Below are 25506 nucleotides of genomic sequence, written 5' to 3' on the forward strand. Positions count from 1 at the left end.
GTGGGAATCGAGCCCACCTCTACTCAGTTGATCTCCCAAGGCTGAGTGGACCCTGTTCCAGCCCTCGTACCACTTTTCAAATTTCGTGGCAGAGCCGGGAATCGAACCCGGGTCTCCGGGGTGGCACCTAATCACACTAATCACTACACCACAGAGGAGGACAAGACTTAGGAACTACGTGTTTTTGGTTGTTTTGTACTCGTACCTCGTACCTGTGACTGGCGGAGGGTCCAGCACGTGACCACGATTTATCGAATTTAATGTTTCGTCATGACCACGAAAAGCGAGTTCTTGCTTACTTAAATAGAGCACTGCATCAATTACCAACTGAAGGAAAAGCCTATTTAAATGTACATTTTCACTGAACTGTACAATTACAATATACAGTCTGGCATTTTCCTTCAGGACATCAGAGATCATATTTTGGTTTGTTTCCAATGCCTTGAAATCTAGCTGCCGTATTTTATGTTCTGCAGAGTCTGAGTGCTTATGTAAAGAACGTGTTAGTTCAAAAGGGCTGAAAAACCTTTATTCCAAATGTTATTTTTATTGATAAAAGGCAAACAGGCCCAACAAAACAACTTCTGTAGAGCTGGAGAGGAGCACAACCATGGACCTCCCTTAAACCACGATCGTTTGATACTAAGATTGTAAGATTTTCCGGAATGTTTCACTTCTTCTGTAGCACAAATTTGCAGTGATTTAGTAGGGTGATCAAAACGTAGAACTTCATTCTGATCTTCGTTTCTCCAATGTGAAAATGGTGTTTATAATAAAATGCATACTATGTCATAAATAGGATACATATTTAAATAAAACAGCACAACACTACGAATGAACCACGATGCATAAGTACTCGTACTTCACACAGGATGGAGCAGGGAAGACGAAACATTTTGCTCTTCCGACAACTTCACTAGCACATGCTGCTATGTGGAAAGTACGCGGGTGACGTCACGGTTGTCATGGCAACCACCAAGGCCAAGCACTAGGAGGGAGCACTTGGGAGGTAGAGGCAGCTGCGGAATCTCTCGTCTTTACTCAGTCTTTATTAATAACTTGACCATGATGGTCGGGATTGGATCCGTATTGACTTAGTAACAGTAAATATGTTGGAAGATGGTCCGCCTAGTCAATACTATTTATTTATTTACCCTTCACCTTAACATCTAGTACATGTAATACCAATATAAATGGTCCGTTATTGGACATTATAAATTTTCCAGCTAGCTCATTCTTGGTTGCCAGCGTTTTGCCCTCGTGTGCTAGGGTGGGCTCATCAGTTGGTACCTAGCACACCTACCAATACGCTGGCTAGTGCATACCGTGGAGGCCACTGCGTAGGCTAACTGGAGCCACCGGCAGTGCCAATGCACTAAGAGACTTTGTCTCATCACTAAAAATTGATGCCTGCTTGGCCATCAGATGATATAGATGTTGATTCCCATAGGGAATCTGAAATATTTGTCCTGAACGAGCAAATTTATAATACCAATATAAATGGTCCGTTATTGGACATTATAAATTTTCCAGCTAGCTCATTCTTGGTTGCCAGCGTTTCGCCCTCGTGTGCTAGGGTGGGCTCATCAGTTGGTACCTAGCACACCTACCAATACGCTGGCTAGTGCATACCGTGGAGGCCACTGCGTAGGCGAAACGCTGGCAACCAAGAATGAGCTAGCTGGAAAATTTATAATGTCCAATAACGGACCATTTATATTGGTATTATAAATTTGCTCGTTCAGGACAAATATTTCAGATTCCCTATGGGAATCAACATCTATATCATCTGATGGCCAAGCAGGCATCAATTTTTAGTGATGAGACAAAGTCTCTTAGTGCATTGGCACTGCCGGTGGCTCCAGTTAGCCTACGCAGTGGCCTCCACGGTATGCACTAGCCAGCGTATTGGTAGGTGTGCTAGGTACCAACTGATGAGCCCACCCTAGCACACGAGGGCGAAACGCTGGCAACCAAGAATGAGCTAGCTGGAAAATTTATAATGTCCAATAACGGACCATTTATATTGGTATTATAAATTTGCTCGTTCAGGACAAATATTTCAGATTCCCTATGGGAATCAACATCTATATCATCTGATGGCCAAGCAGGCATCAATTTTTAGTGATGAGACAAAGTCTCTTAGTGCATTGGCACTGCCGGTGGCTCCAGTTAGCCTACGCAGTGGCCTCCACGGTATGCACTAGCCAGCGTATTGGTAGGTGTGCTAGGTACCAACTGATGAGCCCACCCTAGCACATGAGGGCGAAACGCTGGCAACCAAGAATGAGCTAGCTGGAAAATTTATAATGTCCAATAACGGACCATTTATATTGGTATTATAAATTTGCTCGTTCAGGACAAATATTTCAGATTCCCTATGGGAATCAACATCTATATCATCTAGTACATGTTTCGAGAATATTATGCATTCTCTTCCTCAGCTAGTGGATTAAAATTCAGTATACAATAAGACCTGACTAAAATAGGGGGGGGGGGCATTAAAAATTCAAAACAATGAGTATTACAATGTAACAACTTAAAAATTTGGATGGTACAAACATACAATTAAAATTCCATTTTGTCAAGTCATTTTTATATCGACTCTTCAACTAATATTGTGTGGACTTGACCGTTAACTTCTTTCTTACTTATGCATTGTTTTTCGAGTTATAATCGGCTGATGATGACCCAGACTGGGGTCGAAACCGGTACCATTTCCACTTTTAATTAAATAAGAATGTAATCTCTACATCTCTTATTTACTTGTATTGAATAGGTTGAACTACCATATTTATTATTTCAATTTAACTGTGATACTTTTCAATACGGAACAATGAAATTTTTATCTTTAAATACATATGTCTTATGGCGACGATGGGATAGGAAAGGCCTAGGAAATGGAAGGAAGTGGCCGTGGCCTTAATTAAGGTACAGCCCCGGTGTATATTTGTTAAACCCTGCCCGAGACACCTCATGGAATGAACTATTCTCCGGTTGATTTCGGGCATATTGTATTTACTTCTTGGAGAACTAAAGAACTGCTTCTAGCCTTCACAGACAGCACATCGAAAATTAAATGTACTTGCTAAACCCTGCACTGAAGTTTCAACTAAAGTGTTCTCATTATGACACACTTTACAACTTACATATTCACTGAGAGCTTTCATCAAACTGAGAATATGGATAATTCTGTACCCTACATCACTGTTACACTCACTGTCATCCAGAAATAATTAACACGGGCCAAGCTCTAAACCTAGCTTCCTATCAGAAGCACTTTTAGGTGTTTCAGAACTGTTGGGAGAATTGTCACCACCCTGACGTTTTGAATACTGATTACCATGAAAAGTTATTTTACAACGACCTATGCTCCCTTTCTTATGCATAATTCATCAATATCACACAGACAGCACAAATCAAATCAACTTAGCACCTTGTGACTAGTAAGTCAAAACAAAGAATACCCAATCGCCAAGGAGTAATTAACCCTGAAAATTGCACCGTACAACTTTCTGACGGGTCGTGCGAATGAACGGCATATAGCGCTCAAAGGGAGCTGAGAGTTATCCCCTCTACCACCACTATTCCTTTTCATTCAGTCTGGTGAGAGATCCCGTTAGTGCTGCTTACCTGTTTGTCATGCGTGGTAAGTTATGTTTCCTTTCTTAAAAAATAGTGCGCCAAAATGACGCGTGGTGTAACTCCAACATAAATATTCACACGTCTTTCTTACGTAAGGTGTAACTTACATGGAGTGATCTACCATGTCATTCTGGCGTGCAGTGTTGTGTGTTTCTAAGCACGCATGTCAGGTACGCAGGAGTAAAAAGATGTAAGTTAGAAATATTAGGTATTAGGCCACTTCATATTTCTGTATTTAGAGCATGCTCATCATTATGTTAGATTATTTCTGCATCTTTACTATCCCATCTCTCTCTATCGTTCTACGTTGTGATTTTATTTGACGTAAATAAATATCACACGAGAACACGCTCACTTCATTATATAAATTACTTTATTTACAATGTACGTCACAACACACAGTTTTACACAGTAGCAATGACACTATATACAACACTCAATAGCGGAGTACCCTGAAGTCGATTCTGACAGGCACAGATATCAACAACACTGACGCGCACACTATAACATACTCTCTTTTGAATTCACCGCCCGACTCACTTGAGTCCAGTACTCAGACTCCACCTCGGAGCCCAGCAGTCACACCCAGTCCATCACTTGCCTGAGTCCCAAGAACCAAGATCTGCGAACTTAGAACTGAGAACTGCCTTCACTGACTGACAGCTCGATATTTATACCATTCAATCAACCTTCTAGAATGATCGACTTCTGGAAGAGTTCTTACAACACTCTTATGAAACACACTCGAAACATCGATCGACCAGCTAGTCGAATGGGTACTCGAATGTTCTTTCGATATTTAAAAATGTACATGGAAATATCTACAACATTCGTAATGTCTCTACATGTATCTGGATAACAAAACCTTACAGTAAGTTTCCAGAACCCTTCATATACACCAAATTATAGTACAATAAGTCTAACATACAACCATTATGGAATTTTCTACCGCTTTCGACCATATAGATTTTTAGGTTATACAATACATATTTGAGGTTACACAAAGTTATAATACATATTTACAGAGGAACCATATACTAGTCATGTTTAACACTTAATAAAAGGTAATTTAGCATTAAATAAACTATGATTAAAATACATTAAACGGAATAATTGAAGGTTTTACACCAATTACGATGTCGTACCTACGACATCTCTCTCTCTCATACCCTACTTGCTTCCTTCTACCATGCATTGTTGGCTTCAATATCTTATCTCCATTCTCAACCTTGTTTCTTTCTTTTCTGTTTTTCTTCCTTCTACCACGCGTTGTTGGCTTCACTATCTTATCTCCATTCTCAATCCTGTTTCTTTATTTTCAGTTTTTTCCTTTAGGTATTTTATTTGACTAACCATCTAATTGTTTCATTATTTTTTTGTTTCTAGATCGCAATGGATAAAAAGAGGAAAATTACTACCAAGGAAGAAATTGCAGCTGAGCTGGAAAAAGGTCTTTCTTTATCAGATTTTGAAGACGATATCATTTCTTCAGAAAATGAAGAGGCATCACAAGAACCAGCTGATTTTGAGGTGGAGACATATAATTGACAACCCTTTGGATGACCCCGACTACGAACCCAGAGATGAAGACCTCATTAATGAGGATGAACTTGCAAAAAACATTAGGAGATTTCTACAAGCTGAGGAACTGGATGCTTGTGGTAGTTCCAATGGTGGGAGACAAAGTAAGAAGAGAGCATCTAGACCTTCTACAACTAAGCAAAGTGTTCATCCTGAGGAACCACCTGCAAACCAAGAAGTGGATGACATACCATCACCTAAGATTACATTTCCGGGTACCGAAGTTCTTGGAAAAGATGGAATTAAATGGAGCACTAAACCACTAACTTCAACAAGCAAAAAAAAATCCTGTCATAAAAACCTTGTAAATCAGCGTGTCAAAACTATGTGTAATGCTGCTGATGCGAAAGAGCCTATAGAATGTTCTACAGCCTTCATTTCTTCTGACATTATTCAGACAATCTTACAACACACCATTGAAGAGATGACTGCCGTTATAAACAATGAATCTAACAAGTATTCCAATGAAAGGCCCTTCACAGATATTGTGAGAGTGGAACTGGAAGCATTTATTGGCTTGCTCATTTTGGCTGATGCTACCAAAAAATAACCACCTACCTGTTACCGCCCTCTACGACTCCTCATTGTGTGGTGACAGGTATCAAGGAACACTATCACTGAATCGATTCCGATTCATTAGCAGTTGCCTAAGATTTGATTCAAAGCATACACGACAAGAGAGACTGAAGAACAATAAATTCGCTCACATATCTGAAATTTGGGACATTCTAATTGAAAACTGCAAGCAAAATTATCAGCCGAGTTCATATCTGGCTACAGACGAACAGTTAGTTGGTTTTAGGGGTAAATGTGGTTTTCGAATGCACATTCCTAGCAAACCACACAAATATGGCCTCAAAATCATTATCCTATGTATCAGAGCAGTAAATACATGGTGAATGCAGTTCCACATCTGGGAAAAGGTTCAACCCCACCTGGCATTCCAGCCGCTACATACTTCACAAAGTTTCTCGTTGAACCCATCAAAGGATCCAAATGAAACATCATGGGGGACAACTGGTTTACGAGTGTTCCATTAGCTGAAGAACTTCTCCATGACTACAAAGTGATTTACTTAGGCACCATAAAGAAAACCAAACCCCAGCTTCCTGTTGAATTCGGGGATGTGAAGTTTCAGAAACGGGAAGTTGGATCATCCTTATTTATCCACAAGGAAAATATGACGGGAGTTTCGTATAAACCAAAAGCTAACAAACTTGTTACTTTGATCTCAACCATGCACGATGATGACGCTGTCAATCCGTCGAACAGAAAACCAAAGATGATTTTGAATTAGAACGACACTAAAGGTCCTGTAGATTCCTTTGATCAAATGTGTCTGCCGACGAACACCAGGCGCAAAACAAAGCATTGGCCCATGTGTATATTTTATAACATGCTGAATATAACATGCATCAATGGATATGTTGTGTACCTTCATAACTTTTTCAAAGCTGGAGGAAACGGGAAACCTATGTCCCAAATTCAGTTCATGGTTATGCTTTCTGAACAGCTTATTGCTCCTTGATTGGCAAAAGGATTCGAGAAACCAATCCCTGAAATCACCTTCGGGAGATAATCAGCCGGCGTTTTGGGATCAGAGAAAATCAGGCAGGTCAGAAGTCCGCCACTAAGGACTGTGAAAAAAGGATGTACTGCAGCCTCTGTCCTTGGAAGATAAAGAGGATGACAAAAGTAAGATGTGCGATTTGCGAACGTGCGATTTGTGGCGGGCATCAGAAGAAAATTTGCCCAAATTGTGAAGGCCGGCGAGATTAGTCGGACGTTCAACAGGGTTGAGCACAGTGGAACATGCCTAATTATTATGCCATAATATTAGAAACCTGTGTTTGGTTAATTTTCTGCAGTTATGCTTCAGTTTCCGAAATTCTGTGTTTTAATTGTGTGTGTACTGATAGTGTTTCAATCCTGTTTCCTTTTTGAGTATTTGTCCATGGATATTCATGTTTAATGGACTCACATGTGCGTTTACCATGGACACACTATTTTCATATTTTATGTTTTTTTTCGTTTGCCTGTATCAAATTCAGACTTTTTATTGTAGTCACTTCATACAACGAAAGTTTTTAAATTGTTCAATATCAAATGGTAATATTGATATGTTAGCTGAAACAATGCTTGTACATTTTCAGTCGTTCCATTTCCTTGTAAATTAAAATGATCAAACTCAATAAAACTTGCAACTGGTGCGAACTATTTCTAGAGAATAATACCTACCGAAACGTAACCTTAAATAATAGGCTTTGAGTGGCACGTCTTCGAAATGCGTGGTGTAACTAAAGCGATATTTATAGACATGTTACTGTCAGGGTTAAAAAAGCAACCTCCTATTCCATGGTTACCAGAACATCTCTGTGGTAACCAGAACATACAGCAGCCATTGTTAGTCCAACAAGATTAAAACGAAACACTGAAAAAATTACTGAAAAATATATCTGCATGTCATGCCACGCCCACTCAGCTGACAGAACAGCATGTAGTATTATTAAAACTGCAATAACTCAGCCAAATAAGAATATTTTCAAACAAAACTTCATATAAAAGTCCAGAAAGAAAATGCCTTTCAGATGAAATCACAAACCAAAAATCGATAAGTTTCTTATTAAGCGGTGTATGGAATTGTTTTAAAGACTTAGGTAGACTTTGGAAAAAACTGCAATACCTCAAATTTTATTATAACTAGACTTAAAAGGGTTTTGCACGATATTGTAGTTCAGTAGGTGTATCTCATGCAATCAAGTCGTTTCAGCACAAAAACAAAAACAAAAAAAACAATAAAAATTACTTATGGTTAGGTGGAGTTAGCAAGAAAGCACCTCAATTGTTCCTGTATCAAAGGGACAGCTACCTTAAGGCGAATCTTAGGAAAACACAGGTTATACTTTTCCATCTATGTAATCGTGCTGTTAATCACAAAGTGCCCGGCTCCATGGCTAAATGGTTAGTGTGCTGGCCTTTGGCCAAAGGGGTCTTGGGTTCAATTCCCGGCAGAGTTGGGAATATTAACCATTTAACGGGGGCTGGTGTATGTATCGTCTTCATTATCATTTCATCCTCATCACGACGAGGAGGTCGCCTACGGGCGTCAAATCAAAAGACCTGCGCCTGGCGAGCCGAACTTGTCCTCAGACACTCCCAGCACTAAAAGCCACAAGCCATTTCATTTCTCATCACAAACTAATCAGTTGGGAAGGAAGACAGCTTGAGTTCACCCCTTTTGTCAAATATCTTGGAATTCAGCTTGATCGGTCCCTTACTTTTAGAGCACATTGTCATTCTGACTGTATAACGATCAGAGCACAGAATACTCTACTATCCATGTTAACAGGGTCAAGCTGGGGAGCACATTCAGCAACTGTATGAACTACAACCCTGGTACTTTCTTTCCCTACAGCTGAGTATGCTTATCCTGTGTACCTGGGTCAATTCTGTCCATTCCAAGAAAGTGGATATTACTTTGAACAACAGGTGCCATGCAGTTTTTGGCTGCCTCAAACCAACAAAAACCAAAAAGCTATACCACACTTGTGACATGGCTCAACCTTCAATCTGACGGCAAATAGGAGCTGAAACTGAGAAACTCAAACAAGGGGTTGACAACAGTCATCCTCTGTATGATCATGAAGTAGTCCAACAGTGTCTCAGATCACGGAGGAGTTTAATTAATAACACCAGGCCAGCACCAGCCACACCAACGTTATTAAGAAACAATACTGGCAGCAACAGTCCACTCTACCCAACTGGAATCGGCTAACAGAAGGAACTCCAGCACATACTTGACAATCCTGGCCTGTCGGGAAGACGCGTAATAGAATAAGAACTGAAATGTCTAGAACCAAGGCTACACTCAAAAGATGGGGTTATATACAGAATGCCAAAAGTGACTGTGGTGCAACTCAATATCTTGAGCATCTATTTCACTGTCCAAACTGCCCTGTGAAAAAACAACTTGAGGACTTCATTACAATCAGCGATAAAGCCATCGTGGATGCTACAACTGGAGCACTTTCAACATTTGAGGATACTTGGATACGATTATTATCATTAACTTACACTACACTGTGAGCTTCAGGCTGTATGTTTAATGAATTATAAATAATTATTGCACGTTATTTAATTTTTAATTTCTAATTTTTGGAATTTTAAAGTACAGTATGTGACATCTCACCTGTATGCCAAGTCTCCATGCCTGGCTTAGTATTTTGATCATTTCATAATTTGATAGATTTTAGTTTCCAAGCCATTTTGGAGTTTTAATAACAAAAAGCAGCTGAAAAATTACTCATAAACACTTCAAGAACATTTGTATTATTTTGGTAAATAAGACTTTTTGCATTTAATATGCCTGTCCCCAAGTGAAGTCCCACCTACGTGAAAAATGAAATAGCTTCAGTAATAATCCAACAGGTTGCTTGCTTGCTTGCTTGCTGTTTTAAGGGGCCTAATATCGAAGGTCATCGACCCAATCAAACAGGTATCAGGCTTCCTAGCTTCATTGAACTCAGCTAACGGCAGCTACCTTGTTAGCTGCCTGAAGCCAAGTTGTGCTTTCTAGTTACCGCTTTCAGTGTATGAAAGTGCCAGTGGAGATTTGGTAATTTGACTTTTTCACCTCCGAAGCATGCTCCTGAAAGAAAAGTTTTATGACTAATAATTTAATTATACTACAGATTATAATCATAAGTAATACATACTCTAACTCAAAGTGAGATTTTCTAACCTCAAATATTTTCAAGTACCGTAGTTCAACAAAGAGAAAAATCTCACCTCTGTTACTGGTTATCCTCGAGTGCTATTTACAGAGGTGAGAACAAGTAATGGAGTATGTGATGCAGTAGTCTATAATATTGTGTTATGTGGATTTCTCCTTAGAATACACAGTCTAACTGGTCATCTAAATAATAAAAATGGAAAGTATATTTTTCTAAAATTTGGCTTTATTTTTAATTTAAGGTAATGTAATGGCTAAGAACAGAAAATAAAGTATCCAAAGACTAAAGCTTCAAAATCTTCAAATGAAGATGAGGAGGAATCTCTGTGAAATCTAAGGGAGTCATTACAGAATGATCCAATCAAACATGAGAAAGCCAAACAAAAGGAAAGGGAGAGATAAAAGGAAAGAAGCAAGAAAAATAAAACATATGGGACATGAGTCACCTCCGGGGGCCTAGGTTTGATTCCGGGCTCTGCCACAAAATATGAAAAGTGGTACGAGGACTGGAACGAGGTCCACTCAGCCTCGGGAGTTCAACTGGGCAGAGGGTGTTCGATTTCTGCCTCAGCCATCCTGGAAGTGGTTTTAAACTTCTTCTCCAGGCAAATGCCGGGGTGGTACCTAACTTAAGGCCACGGCTGCTTCCTTCCCTATCCCTTTCAATCTTTCCATCCTCCACAAGGCCTCTAGTCAAAATAAATAAATAAATAAATAAAATAAATAAATAAATAAATAAATAAATAAATAAATAAATAAATAAATAAATAAATAAAACCTGAATTTTGTACGTAGCCTACATTGCTCAGAATTTAAAAAGAATGGTATTTCTGTACTGGTTGTGTCCACAGTAACGAGGAAATGCATTTTTTAATTTTCCATAATTTCTGTCTGTCTGTATGTACACGCATCACGAGAAAATGGCTGAAGATAATTGAATGAAAATGGGTATATAAAGATGGGGAATATAGTATATGAGGATGAGCCACTACAATCTAGGCTATAAATAATTTTATTCACGCTGAGTGAAATAGTAGATTAGGGGAAGGCCTAAAATTTCATTCTCAAATATTCACATTATTAATAGTCCTATTGATAAATACACAAGAACCTCATTATCCGGCCCTCATTAATCTGGATCTCCTTTTATCCGGATCGAAAATAATAAAAAATTGATTTTACTCTACAGTATTTCTTTTTCGGCGTCGACTCTTCTTGAATGTCTTTTCCGCCAAGCATAGTTAAGGACAGGAATTGGATGTAATTCGGCCACGCTCTATCATAGGTACCGCCACGGTGTTCACTTGGAATTGAGAATGGGAAACCGTGGATAACCATTCCCAGGACGGCAGAGGTGGGATTCGAACCCACGCTCTTCTGAATGCAACGAACTATTAATTCACTGATGGTGAATTTGAAAATGAAACCGACACTCCATCAGAAGATACAATGACTCGTGGAGATGCAACAACGCAGCTGGACAAACTGATGGCCTATATAGAAGCTTGGCTGAAACTACACCGGCAGAAGTGTTGTTAGTAAAACGTTTTCGTGATCGTGCTGCACGCAAATGCTATACAAATGTAAAACAGAAAAAACTAGCACATTATTTTAATGCATAAAACAGAGTCGTAAATGTAAGAAAAGGGTTCTTATATTTTTTTGTACAACTGGAAAAAGGTACAACTTATGTTAATAGATCATATAACATGTACTGTGTTTGTTTCTTAGTTTTTCGGATTATCCAGATTTTTGATAATCCAGATCAGTGTCGGTCCCACTTAATCTGGATAAACAAGGTTTTTGTGGACTGTAACAAAAGTTATAGAGAATACAAGTTCCAATCATTTATGTGTTATTATATAGTTTTTTGTTGTTGTTGCTATTTTGCTTTACGTCGCACCGACACAGATAGGTCTTATGGCGACAATGGGGAGAGGCAAGGCCTAGGAAGTGGAAGGAAGCGGCCGTGGCCTTAAGGTACAGCCCCAGCATTTGCCTGGTGTGAAAATGGGAAACCACGGAAAACCATCTTCAGGGTTGCTGACGGTGGGGCTCGAACCCACTATCGCCCGATTACTGGACACTGGCTGCACTTAAGCGACTGCAGCTGTCGAGCTCGGTATTATAGTTTTACCACACCGGCTATGATAATAGAATAATGAATTTAGACTTATGAAGTCCGTATCAATGCCAAACATTGTTAGCAAAGAAATATTGTTTAATCGTATTAACTGGTAATGATTTTGTCATGATTGCAGGGTTACTGGTCCATATCAACAAGAAAAAATGTGAAAATGATTATACAAAATAAGAAAAATCGTAAAGGAACGATTGCTTGAAGAAAACGGCTGGAGGGAGTCATGAAAGAAGGAAGGACTGCCTTCACAGTAGAAGCTCTAATATCCCAGAGTCAGAAGGAAACTAAATGTGAAGGCCTACAATATCGAAAGCTCATAAAACTGATCAACAATAATATTACATTGATCATTGTTGTGATGTGTCTCTTTTGCTGCAGGTAAATAAATAAACAAAGAAACAAACAAACAAATAAACAAATAAAAAAAATATAAATTAAAAAAAATATTTTATTGACAGCCATTAATTTTTTCTTTTTAGCAACTGATTTTGTATCCCTCACCCTAATGTCAACATTTATTATTTTTCTTCTTTAAGACAACATAAATAAGTTTTGATAATATTGATTTTAAGGAGAAAAGGTTTTGTTTTTATTTTCTAATATGTTAATGTTATTCTTTCCTATTATAATATCTGAAAACATTTATTGCAGTGAATTTAATCCTCATTCTTCTCACAAATTCTCCACTGCATGCAATTATTTACTCGCCTCCATGGACATACTATATTTAAAAGCAGTTACATAAAATACTGTACTGATCAGGTCAGGTCAAGTTTTCTGCTACCGTACGTAGACAGTAGACGGTACTACCCGCGATTGTCTGGCCAAGGGTTGGGCAGCCAATACCAAACCTGACAATCCATGAGAGAACCAATGACTTCAGGCGGAGGAGTTCTCTCAAGGGAGGCTTGATGAAGCCTTTGTAGAGGAAATGCCTCAAATTTTAACTCTCTAAGCGCCAACATCCTTTTGAAAGCCCCTTTGGTTTTCATGTGAAAAATGCCAACGTCCTTTCAAAAGGACGTTCAGTAAAAGTAATAGTAATTTCCTTTCAGAATTTCCCAATATAGTTAGTTAAAGACTTACTATTTTTGCAATAAACAGCCCCATTTATTTTCAGGGCCATTCTTTCAGTATATTAGTCCAATCAGCAGGCATATTTATTGGCGTAATTTACTTGGCGCAGCTGTGCACCTTGTCGGCTCTGTGTCTAGTTGCTCTCGATCTTTTACTTGTTCATTTATTATTGTGAAAATGATTATATATCCATTGTGCTTGACAAAACATAACTGTGTTTGAGAGGTCTTGGAAAATACACTTCTACTGAATTTCATTATCATTATTATTATTATTATTATTATTATTATTATTATTATTTGTAGTATGTTATGTGTTATGTAAAAGACGTTTGTACCATATTTAGTAAGCAAGTACTGATACATAAACTAAACGAGTGTGATTAGACTTGTATTTTTGGCTCATTTGGATATATAAATTAATTATTTTTACTACAGATTTATTTTAGGCACAAAATGAATGAAATTTTCAATGTAGCTTCATAATAGGCTGTACTATTCAATAAATATGTTCACAATATATTAAAAAAAAAAATTGTTCTACATAAATTTTATTGCTAAACTTTTGTTTTGTTCTATTTTTAATTAATATTTTTGGGTTTTGGCTGCCAAATGTTTACTAATGGTCATAAATGAACTGAGTAAGGCTTTATTCGTATAGGCAATCATATCAGTAAAAAATAACAAATATCAAGTTTCTACCTACAACAACAGCTGAACTGTGAGTGATCAAACAAAACCTTGCAAAAAACGGAAACTGGCCTTGGCGTTCAGCGGTAGGAATACTGTAATAGCACGTGGCGCTGAAAGGGTTAAAAAGACATCAACGGCAGCAAAGGTGGAGAAGATGGACTTTGGTACGGTGGAGCTGGCAAAGGAGGCAATCTACTGCCCATCGTTATAGTGGGCAGAGGGCACGACAGTTCCACATGTCAGTGGTGGTACCCCGGCAGCGTCTGTTCCACATTTAAGTGGCAGCTGATAAAATATACCTCAGGGCTAACAAGCTTGAGAGTTAAGAACCATCACCCACTGCACTATATACCCGTTGGACTCAACATGAAGAGAAATATCAACAAAAATATTACCCCAGGTGGTAACCAATCCACCCCCAGTCCTGAAGGGGCAAGCAGGTTATCAGATTCTGGGGAGCCTGCACCTTCATGTACTCCACCACTACTGCCCTCACATAAACAGCAACAGAAAAAGAACATTACATACTTAGCTACAGTGAACATAAACTCCCTGTTAAAGGTAGGTAAAATAAAACACACCCTTGATATGTTGGACAAGTATAACATCAAGATAGCAGCATTACAAGAGACTCGGTTCACAGATAAAGATGCAATGGAAACCCAAGGATACCAGATCTATAAAGAGAAACCACGTAAGAGGGTGATGACAGTTCAACACCTGGGTACTGGCTTTGCTCTACACCATAGAATGGTCGACCATATGTTAGAGGGGCCGATGACTTTTGATGTTAGGCCCCTTTAAACAACAAGCATTATCATATGTTAGAATTTACCTCGCCCGATGGCAGAACCTCTTCACTATCCTTTAGGTCCCACAATAGAGCATACACCATAGTGAAGTTCCATGCACCTACAAACGAAATTAATAGGAAAGATCTGGAAGCAGTAGAATACTACTTGAACCCCCTTGAAAAGATCCTAGACAAGATCCCAAACCACCACACCATCATACTCATGGGCGACTTCAACTCACAAGTCAGTCAGGACAAGAAATACCACAAGATAGAAGGTCGTTACCCAACCCACAAAAGGATCAACAGAAATGGCATGCGACTCATAGATCTTTGTGACAAATACAACCTGGTCCTAAAAACAACCGCATTCAAGCGATTGCCTGAGAAGGCCATGAACTGGTAGAGTCCAAATCACATACTGGGTGAATTTCAGTTACACCCTGTGCCTACTGACAGGAGATGCCACAGGGAAATACAGAACAACAAGGTCTTGAGAGGAGCCAACCTTGACTCTGACCACTATCTCTCCCTAGTAAAGACCAACTTACAACCTTTGAGGAGAACACCCAGAACCCCAAGGGTCTCAAGGTCACCTAGGTTCAACACCTAACGGCTGAGCGATGAGTATTGTGACTTCCAGACCACCCTTAAGAAGAATGCACAGAAACAAGGGTGGCCTACTCTACAAAATGCTCTACTGGATGCTGCTCAAGACACCATCCCTGCTTCATCCAACAAAGGCAAGCACCCCTGGTGGACCACAGAGTGTAATCAGGCTATAGAGGAAAGGCACAGAGCCTGGATCAAGTGGAGCCAATGCAAGGATGAGCCCAACCATCAGGCTTTCATTGCGCAAAGAAAAACCAACAGCGAGCATCCTCCATAAAACTAAGAGGAACTACAACAGGTCTCAAATACAACAGGCAGAAGAAGACTTCAAGAGAAACAATTCAAGAGATCTCTACAAGGGACTCAAGGAACAGTCTACCTCATACACGGCCCCCACACTACATCTCCGAGTACCAGATGGGAAACTCCAAATGAACAACAGAGTCTGCACCAGCACCTTTGCAGAGTACATTCAGAAACTCCTCAATGCAGAAGAACCTAAAGAGAGAGTGACCATCATCGAGCCCACTGTCCAGAACCAGGACTCTGTACCACCCAACAGGAAAGAAATAGAGGAGATAATCGAAGGTCTCAAGAACAACAAGGCCCCAGGTGAAGATGGTATAGTTGCAGAGATGTGGAAGCATGTAGATGAACAATCCCTGCAGAGTATCACCCAGATCATCCAAGACATATGAAGAACAGAGTCCTGCCGGAGGGATGGACCTCAGCCGTGATTCATCCACTACACAAGAAGGGAAGTAAGACCGATCTAAACAACTACAGAGGCATCTCCCTGTTGCTTGTAACCTACAACATCTTCTCTACAGCCCTGCTAACTAGAGTCACCGAACTGCTGGACTCCCAACTATGTGAATACTAGGCTGGTTTCCATGTCAGTAGGTCCTGCACAGAGCAGATACAAAGCCTCAAGACCATCATATAGGAGCCAAGGGGGACACCCCTGGGTAGCCGTTGTGGTGGATTTCCAAAAGGCATCCGATTCAGTAGATAGACCCTCTTCGCTACCCTGTAGGAACTAGGCCTAGATGAGAAGACCACCAGACTGGTCTCCAAACTACCTTGACGACCACCACCTTCAAAGTCAGGTTCATGGGTGAGCTCTCTGAGAGCTTTCTCATTCAGACAGGAGTCAGACAGGGAGATGGTCTCTCTTGCATCCTCTTCAACTGTGTACTAGAGGAGACCAGGGAATGGACTGCCACACTGTCATCAGAAGCAGGACTGAAGTTTGGGTACAAGAAAGACAACCTCAGCGTACCCTGTCTAGCCTTTGCTGATCATCTCACCCTATTGACCAACAGCATGGAAGAGGTTACTTACGAACTACAGAGCCTCTACAGTATTGTAGCAAAAAACAGATCATTACTGTACGCCATGGGCCAAGACTTTCACACACGCATTACGACTGTAGTTTGTTTACTCGCTTGCAGCGTTCTCGGAAAGGATGTTCAGTGCTACCAACTTCTGTACTTAGGAACTATGCTTCGATACCTGGTGGTGGTTACACACGGTTAGGATAGGATCTGGACAAGATTCTTGCTCTGCGGATGGTTAGTATAGGAGCTAGACAAGACATTGGTCTGGATGGTTAGAAGCCGCGAAGCGGCTCTAGGCCTCTAGTTTCATGCTTTGATACCTGGTCGTGGTGATTATTGTTACACATGGTTAGGATAGGATCTGGACAAGATTCTTGCCATGCAGACGGTTAGGATAGGACCTGGACAAGACCATTGGTCTGGACAGTTAGAAGCTGCGAAGCAACCCTAGGCCTCCAGTTTTGTAAGGTAACACGATTGGCGCTTTTATTGTGCTGTGGTTGGTGACCGATTATGATTAACTTTCCTCACGCGAAGGAGATCACGTGCCACTTTACACTGGCCAATAGGGATACAAGTAGCTGCTTCAGAAATGAAAATGGTGTGTAATAATCTTAATTAGGTTATAAAAGTAAATGTACTTCTAGGGGCGTGATGGTCGGTTCCTGGATATCGCAATAAACACATCTCTCCTCTGAGACGCTCTCCAAGTAACTTACTTATAACATTATAAATATGTTGGCCCATGGAGTAAAGTGAACAAAGCAAATACAAAACCTCAAGACCATCATATAGGAGCCAAGGGGGGCACCCCTGGGTAGCCATTGTGGTGGATTTAAAAACAGGCATCCAATTCAGTAGATAGACAGACCCTCTTCGCTACCCTGCAGGAACTAGGCCTATATGAGAAGACCACCAGACTGGTCTCCAAACTACCTTGACGACCATCACCTCAAGTCGGGTTCAGAGTGAGCTCTCCGAGAGCTTTCTCATCCAGACAGGAGTCAGACAGGGAGATGGTCTCTTTTGCATCCTCTTCAACTGTGTACTAGAGGAGATCAGGGAATGGACTGCCACACTGTCATCAGAAGCAGAACTGAAGCTTGGGTACAAGAAAGACAACCTCAGCGTACCCTGTCTAGCCTTTGCTGATCATCTCACCCTACTGACCAACAGCATGGAAGAGTTTACTCATCAACTACAGAGCATCTACAGTATTTCAGCAAAAACCAGCTTGAAGGTCAACCTAAAGAAGACAGTTTATCACTAATATGAAGCAGGTTCCTTCTACAATCCCACTAGGAAACAACACCGTAAGTTCCTGCAGTCAAATACTTAGGAGAATGGATCTAAGCAACAAGCGAGAGCAAAACTTTGGCCATAGACACCAGGTGCACCAAGTTACAGAGGTCCTATCATTCCTGTAAAAGCATCTACTCTTCCTAGTACCCCTCCAAGAACCTAAAGCACTATAATTCTGTAGTAAGGCCCCCTGTACTCTACGCCTCTAAGTGTCTCTTGATGAACTGAAAGGGTCCACCCAGGAAACTACAATTTAAAGAGGGGAAGATCTTGAGAAGGATACTAGGACCCATAAGAGAGGAGGATGGTACCTACAGGATCAGGCACAACAACAAGCTGTACGAACATCAGACAGACAGTCGCATGTATGAGGAAAAGGCGACTGACTTTCTACGGGCACATGAGTCGCTTGAAACCCTGCAGGCTCACCAATAGAATCCTCACAGTGACAAGTAGGGGAAAGGCTTCCAAGACCAAGTGGATCACCTCAGTAAAATCAGACCTAGAGGAACTACAGGTCCCATTAGAGACCATAGAGAACCGATCTCAGTACCGACAGGCTATCCTACAGGGAGTCTTCCCACTGTCCCTCAGTGCTGCCAACTGTAAAAGCATCAGTACAGGGACCACCAGACCTACGTGGATGGATGGAAGGAAGCAGGCACACAGCCAAGAAACTAAAGCATACTGGGCCAAGAAAAATTAGAAGACCTTAGCAAAGAGTTATGACTAGCCCCATGGTCCCTAGTAGGCCAAAACAAACCAAAACACTGTACTGATCATTGATTAGGACCAGTCCTTTAGTAGTATTCTGCATAATGAAATGAACACAAAAGAAATATCAAGTAAAAAGGAACATATTTTAAAACTGAAAAACTTCTCAATGACCCTTATGTTCTGGAGTACATAAAACGAGCAAGGTCTATAATTGACTGTTGTACGAACTAAGTGACCCTCTCATCGTATGCACAATTTGTGCACCTTATTGTTTAAATAAAAATAACTTTAGTACTCTTCCTCCTTTCATGCTGTTCTTAAACTACTTCAATATTAGTACATTGATTAATTTGTAAAATGGATTTTTCCATTGGAATAAATAAAAATAATTACTGAACAAGGAAAGAAAGAATTCTGAATGAGAACATCAGGCTAGGAAAAATATGGCATGCAGTGCAATAATATGTAAATTACTACAAAGTTCCTGGAACAAAAAAGTAGAGGTGTTTTAACAAGATAAGCCATACGGTACAGGAAAGAAGAAAGTAAAGGAGTCTAACACAAGTAAGTGGAAAAAATACAATATAAGAAACTGATATTCCACTCACCGAATAAGCTTCAAGTCATCAATCTCTCCCCCTTGTTTTGTAAAGAGTCGCTTTGCAACCACAGAAAATTTTGCACCTGCTGAAGTAAGCAATTCCTCAAGAGAATGAGTTACTAGGACCACCTGAAACGTACAAAATAATAATAACAACAATAATAATAATAACCAAGACCCAAGTAAAAGATGTTCTAAGTTTTAATGTCACAGGAGCCCTTCTAAACATGAACAAGCTAAAAAGCATTTTCAACATACCTTTCCGTTTACTTCTGTACCATTTTTGAATAATATCACTCTCTTCATGCTTTAGTACACACACCGACGAAACTGTCACAGCCAAATACCTTCAATATAGCTGATATCCAAACTTCTCAATGGCAAGCCTTCATACGATAAAATGATCACACTGACAATTCTCCTTTCACTTGTCCCCTGTCAGATGTCAAACTTCTGTTTCTTCAATCTAGATGGCAGCAAAAAGTAGAGAACTAAATTTATTTTGTAGTTATCAAATTTCCCTCATGTGGGTTAAATGAAAATTATGAACAGCGTTATGGTACGAATTGAAGAATGGGCTCAGTTATAATATAAGAATAGACATTAGAAGAAGTAAAATACGAAAGTTATGAAATATAACGATGAGAGGTCTAAGTTACATCCTTAATCCCTGTCATCTTCAACTGAGAGCACAGCAATATTAGGAAATTTCTGTTTCGAAAAAAAGAAAATGAATTACAATAGTATAAAAATATCTTTTGAATTAAGCAGTACTTAATATCTCGATATAATTTACTATAATGACTTTCTGACCGTCAAAGAAATTAGGTTACACTTGAATACTAATTACCGAACAGGTGAATTCAAAGACTAAAGATGACGTTACGGATACGGTAGCCATGTTCTGTTGTGATGTTGCACATATCAGCTGTTTGCGTGATTGAGTGAAAGTAATAAATTGTTATTCAATGTTTGAACTACTGAAAATCGTTTCTTATTTATAGTATTCATGAACGTAGTAATTTTCATTTCATCCTGAGGAAACCTGCACCATGTGGAAAGTGCGAGACCTGTTGGATAAAGCGTATGTAGTTCTTTTCTATATGTTACATTTTTCAAAGCCTTTTTTTAAAATTTTGATATCTCGTGCGCATATTCTGGTATATGTGGATGTGTTATCGCAATCATTTTCATATTTTATGAATGCTGGATGTTCTGTAAACATTTCCCACGTACATTTATGAGTGACATAATTGACAGGCTACATATTTACATTAAGTAACCTCTAGAGATGTATCGTCGAGGTTACACGCATTTGTAGACTTGTGTTTGAAATTAAATGATTTACCGAGCGGACGTTTTATTTGTAGGTTGTTGAATTTCCATTCGTTTTCGTCCTTGGATGTGTGTGTAATGCCGTTAATCTACGTGAACAGTTGGCATGTGCCATGGATTGATAGTTACCTAACTGACCCATCCGTTAATTTAAGTTGGTGTTTTGAGTATGGGACAGGTTGTTTCATTCATGCAACTACAAACTTTTCGTTCTAGGCTCACGGTTACCATACATAGTACTTTCTATGACCTCCACACCAGTTAAGGAAGCACCCAAAAGTGTTGTCATTGTATCCTTATCTGTAGATGTAAGTAACGTACTAGTACAAGATATACATTAACTTAAATATTTGCTGACTTAAAATTCAACAACCCTGTCCTACGGAGGCTGCATATTGCTTATAACTCAGAAAGTAGTGTTCAGTTTAGATCCGGGGAGATATTTGTTTTCGTTGTCCAAGGTAGAACTAAATAGCTGGAGAGGTTACTTCATTTGTTATCTGGAGAAGAAATCCTGTAGAATTAAAGTAAATTTGTGGTTTAGACAGGTGCATGTAGTCATGTGTGTAGCAGAGCTGGCTGAACTTTGTGAACAAGAGGACAAGGTAGAACAAGATGCAGATTGGCTGATTTAGCAGACAGGTCTGTTATCTAGTCAATGCTTTGACTTCACATGTAGTTGGGCTGCCACTGCTAAATATCACGTTCACAAAATTGGTTTAATAGTACTGTAGATACTAAATTAGGGTGATCAGCTATCACTCTCAAAGAAAAGCTTGTAGTTTTATACTACCGGTACTGTTGACGCGTTCTTAGTTCTGAAACCTTGAGCAGCCTGTTTGACCGTCAGACAGAGATGGACTGATGAATGCAATCGCGTAATAAATTTCTCTGAAACATAATAGTAGGTAGGTTACAGTAGGTTACCTTGCCTAAGAGAGTAATGGATTCTGCCACGGAGGGCTAGAGAAGTAGTAGAGGGAGGTAAGGCAATCGTGGTAGACCTTTTTTATTTAACAATTTAATGAGATGTGTAAACCTACACAAGACCACTGAGCTAGTTCCAAACACAGGATTATGGAGGACTTTAAATAATTCACAGAGGCTTGTAAACTGAACATTGAAAGGCAGAGTCTGTATTGAAGATGTTTAAAACCCCATATTGAAGTAGGAACACACAAATTTTTCAGATCTAAGTCCATCACATGATCGTTTATTCTTTCGGAACCACCAAACCACAGATCAAACAAGTGTCAACCTCACATGACAAGAAAATTCTGCTGCGTATATTCAACAAGATTAAAGACTAAAACATGTGCAAGCTGGACTATACACTAGCCTATGTGTATAAAATGGAGTCATCATCATTTAAAAGGGTTTTATATATTATAGTCAATATCATCATGTACCATAAATTTATTTAACATTCATCTTTGCAGGTGTTATAATGTGTTTTAAATTGTTTTAAGATTGTTTGTGTTTACCTGATTTGACACTTCGGCTGTTGATGGCATGACATAAGTGTCGAAACTAGTACCTTATGTGATTCACACTAATAAATGTCATTGTATTGAATGGATGGACCTCTAATAATTTTAATTATTGTAATCCCACTTCAGTATGGATCATGATGAAATTTCTAAATACTTGGAAATCGTTGAACAGGCTTTGCACTGGGGTTGGTAGATCAAGAATCAGTATGGTATAGTGGGGCTTTCCTGGCACATCCAGGCTATGTGAATGTGGTGAAGACCAAACCGCAGCCCATTTCATGAACTGTAGTAAGTGTCCTTCAAGTTGCACAATGGAGGACTTGATGGCTGTGACACTTAATGCCTGTGATTTGGCATATTCTGGGCAGACACTATTTGATACATATGTCATTAAGTACAATTATGTTATATAAAATATATGCTTCTGATACGGATAAACAAATACTTTAGTCTTGCAAAGGCTAATGTTCATATCATATTAATTGCACCTGCTTTAAAGTGCCGAGATATTAGACCTCTGCCTTTTGCACAATCTGCCATTAAGACCAAGTCATTGTAGGCCAGATTGCTTACTACATTTTCACCTTGATCCCTCCCTGCCACTTAATAACTTTAATCAGATAATCCATATAACCTATGAACAACAAAGATGAAAGATTGCAACCTTGTCTACCCCTGTAAGTACCTTGAACCAACAACTCATTCTACCATCAGTTCTCACTGCAGCCCAATTTTGAATATAAATGGCTTTGATTGATTTTAATAATATATTAATTTAATAATCTACCCGTAACCCCGTACCGTAGTACCCCAGTACGGTGAACATCTTTTTCCTCGTACCGTGTCATAAGTCTTCTCTAGATATACAAAGCATGAACATAACTGGCTATTCCTCTCATAGCATTTTTCATTTACCTGGCACATACTAAAAATCTGAACCTGACAGCCCCTCTGCGGTTTGAAACCACACTGGTTTCCAGCCAGCTACCTCTCAACCACTGATCGGACTTTCTCTTCCAAGATGCCAGTGAACAACTTACTCAGAGGTACCAACTATTACGGATTTGACCTCACAATTACGGTCAAAGGGGAAATTATTACAAAAAAGCGACAATAACACACAAAAAATTCCACGGGGTGGGGGGAAGCATGAAAAAATATCCTTTTGAGCATTACTGTTCAACCCTCCTCGTTCCAACACTTGTGAGTTGGCAGCGATACTTCTATCATCGTGTCCTTTTGCTACCCGTGAGCATTGTGAAATTCGTTGTGATTGAAGGAGCTCTTCTCCACCGTAAAACATTGAGTAATATTGTATTTGCAGCATTAAGTATATCTGCCAGTAATTCTCCCACAGAAAAGGTTTTCAGTGTTGATAGGAAAAATCGGAAAGAATTCAAGCCTATGTTAAGCACATCTACACTGGAAACGCTTATGGATCAGAAGGCAAAAATGCCATCACATTGGGAGGGATGCTAAAAGAAAATCCACACCGAAAAGCAGCTGTTATGTGCAAATCAAGCTACAAGCAATATTTTATGACAGAACTAACTGGTAATGTGCAGATTTTGTTGCGTAATATGAAATGCTTCAGAATAGATCCCTTTCAGAAAGGGAAAGTGGGTGTCATCGAGAAAATAGGAGTTACTTTGGATTTAGCCCAAAAATTTACAGGGTGGGAGGGGTGATCAATCAAATCACTACTGATCTGCATTTAGGGCAGTTGCCCAGGTGGCAGATTTCCTATCTGCTGATTTCCTAGCCTTTTCTTAAATGAAATCGGAAATTTATTGAACATCTCCCTGGGTAAGTTATTCCAATCCCTAACTCCCCTGCCTATAAACGAATATTTGCCCCAATTGTTCTTATTTTAATGTTGATAACGTACCACTTAGTCGAGCAGCTTGTCTCCTTTCTCCCAAGTCTTACCAGCCCAAACTTTGCAACATTTTTGTGATGCTACTTTTTTGTCGGAAATCGCCCAGAACAAACTGAGCTGTTTTTCTTTAGATTTTTTCCAGTTCTTGAATCAAGTCATCCTGGTGAGGGTCCCGTACACTAGAACCATACCCTAGTTGGGGTCTTACCAGATACTTATATGCCCTCTCCTTTACATCCTTACTAACCCCTAAATACCCTCATAACCATGTGCAGAGATCTGTACCCTTTATTAACAATCATACGAGGGTTGGGGCAAAAGTCATGGCACTTTTTTTTCTTTCTAGATACCAGTCCGGTTGGAAAATGTGACATATACAGACGAAAGGACAAGGTGTTAACTACATGCGTGGACAACGAATAGCATTGAAATATCGGAACATACTAATTTATTATGGTAGTATAAAGGGCAATATGGCCTTCCCGGTGCAAAAAAATGACAACACAGTACACATAAAGTTGACATGACAAACCCGAGCCCCCACGAACCTGCTACGCAGGCGTAGCAGGGGGAGAGGTGATACTCCCAGGTGGCGACTAGGGGGGTCCTCACCGGCTTGCCGGCGGACTTGAGGGAAATAAAATACCTCTCGCGGACCAAACACACACCCCCTGTGGGTGGGGGAGGCAGACGAAGAATTTACCCACGGTATCCCCTGCCTGTCGTAAGAGGCGACTGAAAGGGGCGACCAAGGGATGAATGAATTAGAACCATGAAACTACTCTTGATTCATACCATCATGCGGAGAACACCATGGGTTGCATGTACTTGCGAGTAGTATCACTAACTTGGTACGAAATAGTTTTGTGATTCGTTGCTGTAAAAAGCCTGGCCGGGTGGATTCCAGTACCTGTGCGTTGTACCCATGTGGGCAACACCGCGGGTCTGGGCGTAGCCTGGGAGTTGTACCACTATATGAGCGACACCATGGGTCTGCGTTGCCTGTGATTAGTACTCGCTATGTGAGGAACACCACGGGGCCCTTGGGACCGGCACCCATGACTAGTACACCTAGGTGAGGAAACTCATCGGTTTGCGTTGGCTGTAAGTGGCGCCATTGTGTGCGAAACACCATAGGTCTGCGTTACCTGTACGAAGTACAATACTTGTGAGTAGTACCATCTTTTGTAGAACACCGTGAGTCTTCGCTACTTCTGATTAATACCCCAACATGACACATACCATGGTTCTATTTTACTTGCGACATGTACCATTCTGCGGGACCTTAGACTTGGATTTTGCACCCCCTTTAGACACCAAGCATCATTGTGCTTTATAAGTGGTTCCTTGGTCGGTAATAATGTTATTTTCGATCTCTATTGAGTCCGATCCACTGGTTTTTGTTTGTTTGTTTTGTGTTTTATTGGGTTACCATCCATTCATTCTTCATGACATTTTTTATTTTGGTCAGTGGATGCCTTTGAAATTTTTTATTCTTTCATTTCGTACCATTAGGGGTCGATGGCCTTCAATGTTAGGCCCCTTAAAACAACAATCATCATCATCA

The 25506-nt window shown here is 39.9% G+C and overlaps 2 protein-coding genes across 4 annotated transcripts in view; one reads left to right on the forward strand and one right to left on the reverse strand.

The window, feature by feature from the left end:
* LOC136877386 (BTB/POZ domain-containing protein KCTD9) overlaps positions 1-19796 on the reverse strand; it is a 105554-nt gene extending 85758 nt beyond the window's left edge. Inside the window, exons 1-2 of one of the 2 annotated variants that reach the window (XM_067151382.2) lie at positions 19491-19796; positions 19240-19361 (exon numbers count right to left, since the gene is read on the reverse strand). In XM_067151382.2, the coding sequence (XP_067007483.1) occupies positions 19240-19361; positions 19491-19538 (170 nt within the window). In that variant the 5' untranslated portion in view covers positions 19539-19796. The remainder of the gene's footprint in view (positions 1-19239; positions 19362-19490) is intronic. The other variant, XM_067151384.2, reaches the window with a different exon arrangement.
* Positions 19797-20098: 302 nt separating this feature from the next.
* lqfR (clathrin interactor lqfR) overlaps positions 20099-25506 on the forward strand; it is a 285249-nt gene continuing 279841 nt past the window's right edge. For both annotated transcript variants that reach the window (XM_067151380.2, XM_067151381.2), the window contains exon 1: positions 20099-20316. In XM_067151380.2, the coding sequence (XP_067007481.2) occupies positions 20285-20316 (32 nt within the window). In that variant the 5' untranslated portion in view covers positions 20099-20284. The remainder of the gene's footprint in view (positions 20317-25506) is intronic.

The sequence above is a fragment of the Anabrus simplex genome, chromosome 7 (assembly GCF_040414725.1).
Source record: "Anabrus simplex isolate iqAnaSimp1 chromosome 7, ASM4041472v1, whole genome shotgun sequence".
Taxonomy (NCBI): domain Eukaryota; kingdom Metazoa; phylum Arthropoda; class Insecta; order Orthoptera; family Tettigoniidae; genus Anabrus; species Anabrus simplex.